The 10,882-nt window shown below is 41.2% G+C and overlaps 1 protein-coding gene across 1 annotated transcript; it reads right to left on the minus strand.

Moving 5' to 3' along the window:
* Positions 1 to 7,775: 7,775 nt before the first annotated feature.
* LOC115689790 (MYB-like transcription factor EOBI) lies at positions 7,776 to 9,653 on the minus strand. Its single transcript, XM_030615943.2, has 3 exons — positions 9,249 to 9,653; positions 8,991 to 9,120; positions 7,776 to 8,789 (listed from the first exon to the last, which is right to left on the minus strand). The coding sequence occupies exons 1-3, from the start codon at positions 9,403 to 9,405 to the stop codon at positions 8,159 to 8,161; spliced, it is 918 nt and encodes a 305-aa protein (XP_030471803.1). The 5' UTR covers positions 9,406 to 9,653; the 3' UTR covers positions 7,776 to 8,158.
* Between the last annotated feature and the right edge of the window lie 1,229 nt (positions 9,654 to 10,882).

Consider the following 10,882-nt stretch of genomic DNA (forward strand, 5'->3'; position numbering starts at 1 on the left):
TTGAAATCTGTTGTCTTCAGATGAAAGTTCTGGTGTTTGCTGCTTTGCTTGTAGCAAGCAATGCGGTCGGGGAAGTTACGTGCGATGAGTATCGTAAAAAATGGAATACTCCTTTACCTCTTTAATAAGTTAAACTGCTCTATACTTGTGGAAGAGAAAACTGTGTGCACGAGTTCTTAGGGGCGAGACCAGAAGAGAGAGTATTTGGTTCCTATTGCTTATTAAGTTTTGGGTGCATGGGTTTGAAGGAGAAATATTGCTTTCAAGTTCATCAGAAGCATTGTTCACTTGGTATAAGTTTGCATCTGGTCACCATCATCTCTACTTTTTGGTCTCCTCCACTTCTTTAATCCTTTACCTACTTCCCCAGCCACCATTTCTAGTGTTAGCTCCACTATCTCTACTCTCCTGCAGCTTCCCTTGATCGCCACTTTGACCTCCACCATTGTCGGCCATGGCTTCCTCTGAGGCATGCTAACCTTCACCACCACCTCTTCACCACCTGCTCAGCTGCGCATCACCCTTGTGAGACTGCGACCATCGCTGCTGCCCCCAAGATTGTTAATTAGCATCACCAGCACAACCTCTTCAACTCAACAGGATTAATTCCTGATTATGCCCTTCGACTGCCAGAAAGTTCAAAGAATCACTATAGCCAACTTAATATTCTGTCTTTCTCTGGACACTCAGATACCGGAAATACCTGTTTTTTTGGCCCCGTAAATCACGCCTCATTTGATCCGATTCTGATGTAATGTCCTGGAGAGTGAGGTGATTTTGTCGTGCTCATTTACTTCTTTCGTTTCATTTAACAATAAACACCCTTTATGGAGTCACTAAGGAAAGGGATAGTGCTCGGGCATGTTGAAGCTTGCAGTTGCATAGTTCACGTGAATGACTTAAATGTTGTGGATAGTAGTCTGACCATAATATCAAACAGACCAAGCTTGTTCGCATGTTTGCATCACAGGTCCTCTTAAGTGATATTACATGCACGCTACATTCTTGGTTTTCTTTATCGATGATTGATAAGTAAATCTTGCGAATAATCTTACTGCAAGCCCCTTACAAACTTGTCAACTATGGTTGCAATTCTTTGAATGACTAAGAACTTACACGAGTTTCTACTATTCAATATCAGAACAATTAGTTGATTGAGCTCAGTGTTCGTTTCCCATGGGAAACTTATGTAGATGCTAACGGACGACACATTGTTTTTGTCTTTGCATGTAATGTCACTTATAACTGTGAGTCTCACCAAACTCGACTCGGTGAGCAATTTTAAGCAAACGTTGTGAACAACAGTTTTCTGAGGTGTGCTACGGGACATTGATTGGAGAGATTACTACATTGATTCAATGGCATTACGAGACACTGTCAAGTACCCTCCGGCGGACTACGATTTTGGTTCCTGTGGTTGAGGGATAGAGTACCAGTTGTAGATGGTGGATTGATTGAAAATCATTCTGAACATTGCATCGTGTTATTATTAGTCGGAGCCAGGTTTCTCTGGCTCCCTAAATTTTAGAATTCTGCCATAGGAGAACTCGCAAATTTTAGAATTCTACCATAGAATCTAGAATGGGCGAATAGAGATAGAACTGACATGAATAGTAGGAATTAAATTGCTTTGAAGATTTAGAAGTTGAGGGAGGAGTCCAATGGAAATGAAGAGCTATGTTTTGTGCTTTCACACGCAACTAAGTTTTAGAGAATTGGAGATTCCCTCAAATTTATGAAGGTCTAAGCCATGAGAGCAAAACAAAACGGGTAATAGCTGATTGGAATGCTCCAATAAGTTCCTATTTTGTTTCATGAACATGCTTTTCCTGGACAGCAGATACCAACTCTGCTTGGGCCACATCGCCTATGTCGTAAACGCAATAGATGATTCTTCGAGGAGTCGAAAGCTGAAAGCTGTATTTACGCTTCTGCCTATTGCCGATTATATTGTCCATACATAATAATCGAATTAATGGGGAATATTGTTCATTATATGGAGGGCAATTCAGTCCTAAACTTTTTGACGATTTGTCAATATAGTCCATCTGGTCAAATACTGACAAATTTTCAAACGGTTTATGATTAAATTGACATAATTGAAAGGTTCAGAACTAAATTGACATAATGAAAGATTCAAGACTGGATGAGTTGCCATACAATAGGTTTAGAACTTTTTGGACCGTGATCCTTGAATTAATGTATTGTCCGTTTAACAAGTTTTTTTACACGAGTTTTTCTAAAAAAGAGAGGTAAAATATCCTTGAAAGGATCGAATACAATTTCTTCGAAGGAACATGTATCACATGAAAAAATATTGTTGTGACTTGCAGAGTCTCTTATATGATGACCTATGATTTGCTAAAGTTATGCAATTCACGTCCCGTGTCATCTTAACTCGTTTCACTCCCTCTTGCCAAGGGAAATGACCCTTGCGGTCATCACTTTGAACCATGTCGTTGTCGTCCAAAGCTGGCCCTAAACTCCCGTGCGTTAAAAGCATCCAATTGAAAAACACCAATAAGCTGTTTCCTAAAAAGTTAAAAGAGAGTCCAGTTTCTTCACGCTAATATCTTCGACAGACAGAGAGAAAGGGGTTTTGATTTGATTGAAAATTATGGACAAAGATGGTGATGAGAAACGTGAGCGAGACGCCTTCATGCTCCTAAGCACGAAACTCATACACAATTAGTCACGTCAGTTGGTCACATGCTCAGATATTTAGAACTTTTTCCAATGGAGCTAAATCGATCTGACTCGAGTGCACTGCACACCAACTTAAAAAGACCATCGGAATAGTGGGGTGAGCACCTTTCGGGGTTCAGGCTTACCCATCTTTTGCCATGTGCTGGTCTAGAGAGGCATCCCGAGGTCGTTCACATCAAACTTTGATTGATGTTGTTTTCCTACTGGGGCAAGCGTTGGAATCTCTGGGTTTCTCGTGGGGTTGTTGATTGCAATCATAAGACAGTGGAGTAAATACACAGGAAGCCACAGTAGTTTGATTAAGGAAAATCTTGGAACCTTGATATTTTTTTTTTGTTGGTGTAAAGGAACCTTGATATTTTATTAAGAGGCAATCTCACTAAAGAAAGGGACCTTTGGAAGGTCTCTACGGCTTGTCCCCATCTTCTGGGGTGAATTCCACGAATGAGTTATCTATTTTAACATGTCTTGCACTCTCAATTCTTCCTGAATATTTTTCTTCCCTAGGGAGAGAGAATACTCTTTGAAAGTTTTACAATCTAGTGATCCGGAAAACTGAAATGGAGCCTTTTAAGGACCTTTTTAGGTCCACATAGGAAGCTACAGTAATTTGATTAAGGAAAGATATTTCACAAATCGACGTTTCTCATCAAAGTTTAATTGGCAAAATATAGCCAGGCAATTGTAATTAACAATTTATTATATTTGAGATCCGTTGTGATCGGTCGAGGATTTAAAGTTTTCATGCCTTGTAAAAGAATGGTATTGAGATCCTCTACATTTAAAGGGGTCGATTTACTTACTAAATTACCCCCTTAATTCGATGAGTGATATAAGTTATGACAACTCAACTGAAGGTTTAGATTAACTCGTGTCACGGAAAATGCCCAGAGTTTACTCAAATGCCCTCTTGGAAATCACACAACTCAATTGAAGGGAGATGAAAAAACGAAAAAAAGCAAAGAAAAGAAGAACGAACATGCAAAAAGAAAAATGAAAATAGAAGAAGAAGCGTTGGTCTTTTTGAATATTTAAGGTGTTGGTGCGTCCTCCCCTTAAGGGGGTAAATTTATGATGTCAATTTTACCCCCCATAATATTATTCTTCAGAGATAATGGAGTCTAAGCTTGCTTATTCTTGTTCGTTCATTTGGTTTTTCCTTAAAAAAAAAAAACTTTGCCCTCTATTTGGATTGAAAGATCAAGGAGTAAATTGTACTCCGAATATGTTATTACTCAACCTCATCAAACATCATCCTTGATGGTGATTTTCTATCTTTTGAATTAATATCCAAACAATCAGATACACGATAGCTTTGGCGGATTTCAATTCTCAATACTATTAACTCAAACTCGATGGTTGAGTACGAAGCTTGTCTTTACACATAGTGATGCTGCAAAATCGGCTTGAACGATGCTAAAGCACAATCCAACAAAAGATACCCGACATTGAAAACTTACATTTTTTTTTCTATTTAATTTTACCGTATCTTCTTTGATGTTACATATCTTTCGTTATAACAAAATCAAAGATTCAATTTCGACAATGTTTTCTCGAAGAATGGAGAGAAGAGAAAGTGAGTTGTATGTAGCATAATCATTTTATGGGAAAATTATCCAAAAAGTCATAAACCTATTGCACTTTTGTCAATTCAGTCCTAAACCTTTTAATTTCGTCAATTCAGTTCTAAACATTTTCACTTCTTGCCACTTGAGTCCATCCGGCTAATTTCGGCTGGCCGGCGCTGACGTGGTTGCCGGTCGTCCGGCCAACGCTGACATGACAACTTTTTAAAATTTTTTTCGAATTTTTAAATATTTTTTTCCTTTTTTTCTTTTCGTTCTTTTATTTTTTTGCCCTTCTTCCCTCTAGCTGATCCGGCGACTGGCAATCGGCCAGAGGTGTGGGCTAGCGAGGTCGACCTTGCCGAACTCTAGCGAAGCCCGCCCCCATCGACCTCTGGCGAAGCTCGCCCTTGTTGGCCATGGGCGAGGACGAGCCTCGTCGGCCGCTGCCTAGGCGAGATTGAGGCCGACCTCGCCAATGCTGGGCGAGGTGGAACCCAGCGACGGCACTAGCCGGCCTCGCCTTGGCTAGACGAGGTTGGCCTCGATTTCGCCCAGGCAGCAGCGGGCGAGGCTCGCCCTTGCCAGCGGCGACCGGCTAGAGAGAAGAAGGGTAGAAAAAAAAGAAAAGAAAAGAAACAAATGAAAAAAATATTAAAAAATTCGAATTTTTTTTTTAAATTTGCCACGTCGGTGTTGGCCGGACGACCGGTGGCCACGTCAGCGCCGATCGGCCAAAATTGGCCGAATGGACTCGATTGGCAAGAAGTGAAAATGTTTAGAACTGAATTGGCAAAATTGAAAGGTTTAGGAACGAATTAGTAAAAGTGCAATAGGTTTATGACTTTTTGGACAATTTCCCCGTCATTTTTACCCTTTCTTTGCCGAATCATATTGGCATTCGAGTCACTCAATGAATAGTAAGAGCCATCTCTCTTGCCAAGTTTGTCCTTTTCATGCTTTTTCTTAATTTCCTTGCCAATGTGTCGTATGACATATTATTCTATGCTCCTGCAAGAACACATTTGGTGATTATTCTTGCTTGTTACGGTCGATTCTCGTACTGCGTCGCCTTGTTCTACCCTCCTTTTCTGTCTCTCTTCTGGAAGAAACTGCCTTGAGCTCTCGTTTATTCTTCTTCTTTCTTTTGGTGCTGGCCTGTTGTTGATTCTTTTGGCAACTATGGCATATGTGAATTTTCAACTGGAATAATCTACCTTTGAATTTGTGCCTCTGTCACGCCGATGGCGACTTTTCTGTTTCCTCCGAAAATCAAGCCACGAAAACGAAAAGGAAAGGAGAAAAGGAACATCTTTATGGCTATGTGTGAACATGTTATATTCATTCGCAATATCGTGCTTGGATGATCTTTGACGTCGGCTCCGAATTAGATGTGCCATGACCGACGCAAAAGCGTGAGCGGGCAAATGGTTTGAATGAGAAATTTGTTTTGCAGAACACAATCTGAGCATAAAGGATGTACGTGATTTGGCGGGTTGCCTACTCCATGGAGAGATATCGACGAGATGGTTCTACTATAATCGACAAAAATAAAATTGCAATCGCTCAATTACACTCGCTCCTAAGGGTTTCCCAGTCCCAGATCAAAAACGAGCCCACAAGGATTAATCACAAGAAAGGAATTCTCTCAAATTCTCAACTTTGATGACAACTCTAGATTCTGATTGTCCCTCGCGAATCTTTACACATATTTAGCATACTCCCTATGCACTACCCATGACGCCGTCGGCAATAGTCCAATTTAGACTTGCCTGATATGGTCCGAGTTTCCTTACGACGTAATTATGGGTCGGATTTTAAATCGATGGTGATTATCTTCGAGCCAGAATCAACAGGGTGGTTCAGATCATGTGGGTCGTTGGGCTGTAGTTTTTTGCTTGATTGTCGCCAAGACAAGTATCGCCGATTGATGGATTTTAGATTAGTCGCTTCTGATTTTGTCCAACCTGACTATTATTCGAGGCTGCAGACGTTCTTGATTACTTTGAACTTTCTCGGCTGCGCTCCGTCAATTCGTTGATTGGTGAAATCCTCTGCAAATTAAGTCAGAGTGGTTGATCTGCCCATCGCGTGGGGGAAGTGAATGACGGGCAACACGAGAGGAGCATATCTACGCAACCACACAGAGTTCAAACTTCATAACGAAGAGGGGAAACTCTTCTGGAGCTTAGCTTTGCCGGACTTCATGCGACTGATTGATGTGGACATTTCGTTTAGTGTCATCTCATTAGAAACGGTGGTTGTCAAAACTATTAGTTGCAAATTGTGGATTGGGACCCATCAATATGTCCAGTACAAGCTACCTAGATGTACTTATGATGATTGGCGGTGAAATTTTGAATTGTGGCCTGAATCTTGAGAACAAATGGCACTCGCAATAATGACGAAAACATATTGCATTGCGCCTTTGATTTGACCTACTGAATTTGAAATTTGGCCTTAAGGGATATCTGAACTAAGATCGATGATCTTTATTAGTTTCTTTACTTTTTCTAAGTTGAAAAGACTGTTGTGTATTAACGATGACGGTGGCTCCATTTGTTGTCGTTCTTGACATCTGGGGTTTTTGGGGAGTTGGGTTTAGCAGTTTATGTGTGATTTATTATTAAGTGGAGAACATCTGGTCAAGTTGAATGCATCATCCCTAATTTCAAATCATCACATATCAGAAATATATATTGTGACCCTCAAGTCACACATTGGATGAGAAAAGTATTCTTAAACAATTCATAAGTGAGACTTGCTCAAACGGTTGCCGTCTTGTACGGCTACTTGAGCATATATTGTTGAGGCTTGACTCACCATGAATTGGATAATTGGATTGGGTCGTTACCGATCGAAAGCAGTTTGGTCGGCCTGGAACGGCTCGGGTTGTTATAAACTCGGCTTTTCCCGCCACAAACTGCACAAAAATTTCAAAAAGAGACAAAACAAAAATGAGAGGATGCCATGCCAAGTTCAATTGATCTCTTTCATGACTCATGCAACATGTGCAGGCGTGGGTCTGCATTGAGTGCTCCTACCACAACATAAGATGCACACTAGATGCACACTCGGAACAACACACATGCATTGGCCTAAGCATTCTCTGTCTCCAACGTCGATGTGACTCCACCTCAGCTCAACGTGTAAAAATTGAAATTCCTCTCCATAATTTCCTCGAAAAGACATGACCTCTGATCTCATTCAGTCGGTCAGCAAATCGATAATTGAAGTTCACTTAGACCAACTTATCCAGAGAAGAATGTTGTAGGCCTGTCGACCAAACATGGACCAATCTTTCTACAATGTCAATAGTATACTTTACCTACTTTAAACTTGCAACAGTATCAAATTGCCCAAAAAACAATGGAGAATGAAGGGTAGGATATGATAGTATGTGGGGGTGGAAGGAAGTCGAATAAATTCAGGGGCAATCGTGATATACGGAGCGAAATCAGGGTCCAAAATACTCTTTTTCCTTGTCGGAATCGAAATATAAAATGTTCAGAATAAGGGAATAATTTATTTGCATAAAAGATGGTAAGACATGACACAGTGTGATATACCATAAGAATAATCATCTACCATCTTTTGGCTGATCAATGAAGAAGTTATCTACCATTTTCATACGATGCTTTGATTTAAAGTAAGTGTATTACACTAGACCCCTACGTTAGGGCACTGCTTGGATAAGTGTTAAGGTCGTGCCATAAATTTTCCCAAGATAGGAACTATAAACATCACCCGCATATAAAATCGAACCCACTTCTAGTGTGTCATAGAAGAAGCTTATGATGAATTCCTAAGTAGAAATTGTAACCCAATTGAAAAGATCCTTGTGGTGGGTCTATGCATAAACAACTAGACTATCCTCCAGCTCTGCATTAGTCTCTAAACTTCCATATGTCATCAACCGTCCAATATGCATCCGCCACGTCATCAACCGACCAGTTGCTTCCTTCCGTGTGGCCCTGTGACGGCACCGCGTTGCAAGCGCCCAGTGCTGACATGGCGGCATAGTTGATCACGTCATAGCATGTGCCATCCCCGAAGTAACTGTCATCCGCAAGTATTGGGTTGTACACAGTACTGTTACCAATGCCAACTACATCTGCCTTTGAGAATTCTTCAGAAATTTTGGGTGTCTGTCCCGTTTTTGGGAAATTCGGAGAAATATCTGCATCGGTCATCGGATAACTCGAGACTTCGATCGAAGAATTCGAGTTCTGGGTCAATTTGCTGGGTGGGGATGTGGAGGGGGGATAATTTAATGGAGACGCAGAAACAGAACAGTTCATGCTCATATCAGAAGTCCTTGTTGTTTGATCAGAGGATGAAGCTTGCTCCATTTTCTGGAGCAGCTGGGGCATCCAGAAACGGCGGACTGCGTCGAGGAACCTCTCGCTGTCGGATTCGATGTTGAGCTGGCGCGCTTGCTTCTGCACTCGGGTCCTCCAGTAGTTCTTGATCTCGTTGTCAGTCCTTCCTGGTAAATACTGCGCGATTTTCGACCACCTGCGAATCGGCCCAAAAATCAAATGACTTTGACATGTGATGAACAATGAAATTACTTGAACACTGCTATGTTGTCATTGAATTTAGAGGGACGGATACAAAGACGCATGTTACATATTATTGGTTAGGATCATAGGAACAGAGTTTCTTTTACAACCTATGTCACGAAATTACTTAGGAAAATGTCAATTGAATGTTCACCTGTTGCCCCATTTGTGGTGAAGTTCAAGGATCCGAAGCTGTTCCTGCGGGGTGAGATTCCCACGCTTGATGTCGGGTCTCAGGTAATTCAGCCACCTCAATCTGCAACTTTTGCCAGTTCTCTTCAATCCTAAAACCATGAAAAACAGATTCACCATCCTCTATACATCAAGCTTTTCATTTTTTGCAACATCTGGACATTCTAATTGCCAACGCAAATAACTGTCAAATTATCATACTCTGGTTCATCTCTTTTACCTGCGCTTTTTGCCAACATATTCCAGCGCCCCTCGCCGTGGCACGTGATCGAGTGAATGAGCAAATTGTCTTCTTCGTGAGTCCACGGCCCTCTCCGCAGGTCGCCCTCTTCTTCTCCGGACATGCTCATCCTCCTAGTCCAAGTAAAACCAGGCATACAACGGTTGGTGTAGAGCAGAGGACGGTTGTGAAGTTTCTGAGAACTCACGAGTGATGGACGAAGCGAAAGTGAGTCCAAGAATTTAATGATTCTAAACTAGAAGTAGATGACTCAGAATAGTAAAGTAAACCCTTGTTTTTTTGAGCTTTTTCCACATGTTCGTTGCCTTTATATACAAGTCATATCGAACATAATTTTTCTTTGGGGTCAGAAGATGTATTTGGCCAACAAGTTCTTACCCCCTAGGAGGCGGCAAATCTGGAAAACAATGTATAGACCCTTTATTCTTGTGCTCAGGGAGGGCAAGAATGAATATTTTCCTGTAATTTTTGGTGACGTTTTCCTTTAGAAATGCATGTAAGAAGATTTGTGGAATAATTAGTGGATTCAAGAAAATTTTTTCGATAGAGCTTTAGTTACACGTTATGATATCTTGTTATGAGTCCTTATTTTATAAGATTCATATCAATAGGCTTGAGAATTATTCTTCTGACACGTAGAGAATTCATGGAATCATACATATACTCTCTTACCTCGTTATGATTTCATAGAATCACATGCTCCATTCGGTATTTACATCGAACTTAATACGAACGGTCAGATCTGGTAAGACTCACATAACATCCATGTGGGACCATCATTATCAACGACAATTCAATTTAGTATACGTGCTACACTCGTATTACAATTTCCCCGCTTCACACTGTGGATCCGATGGATCCCATAGCATAAACGAAAGCTTTCTCCCTCTTTGGAAAGGTGGTTGATCAAACTCTTCCATGTGAAGCTTGCATATCACATGCCAACAGCAGTTCAAATCAAATTTATGCCATCATATCGCGAGCTCTCAGTTTGATTCTGATACATGTGCTCTCGATGAAGTGATGGATTCATAAACCGAAAAATCAAGGGCAGCACAGAGAGAGAGAGAGAGAGAGAGGTGGAACAGGGAACGGGACTGAGACCTTGGTGGGTCTTCTTGGTGAAAAGAACCATTGAGGGGATGGGTTCGAGCGTGTGTTTCTTCTGAGGCATGATTTATTCCATATTGCCCTTCTAGTGCTTCTAGATTCTGGGTGAGAAACGTGGTTGACTGAACAAAGATACAACTCACTCACGAAAATCAATAAATATATGAGCAAACGTGGAACTGTAGGGGCGGGCACAGTGGGGGCGGCATTAAGCTACCATCTTGGAATATTTGGAAAAGTAAAAGGAAGAGGCCAAAAGTTTCTCTCACGTAGTTTACGTCAAGCAGAGTTAGGGTTTTCTCCAGTCAAAGTATTTTCCAGCATCAAACTCGATCAGTACGTATCTGGGGATTGGGGAGTGAACGAGAAGAAACTGGCCAGGACATGCATGGAATTTTGGGATTTCCAAATTTTTTTTTCTAATTTGGAGCAGCTAAATTTGACTGTGCGAGTGCGAGTGTTGTAGGGGGGGCTCCTCTTGTCTTGACCTATCCAGACGAAGT

Source organism: Syzygium oleosum, unplaced genomic scaffold (genome assembly GCF_021117445.2).
Source record: "Syzygium oleosum isolate NSW1041296 unplaced genomic scaffold, Sole_v2.1 Sole_v2.03, whole genome shotgun sequence".
NCBI classification, from domain to species: domain Eukaryota; kingdom Viridiplantae; phylum Streptophyta; class Magnoliopsida; order Myrtales; family Myrtaceae; genus Syzygium; species Syzygium oleosum.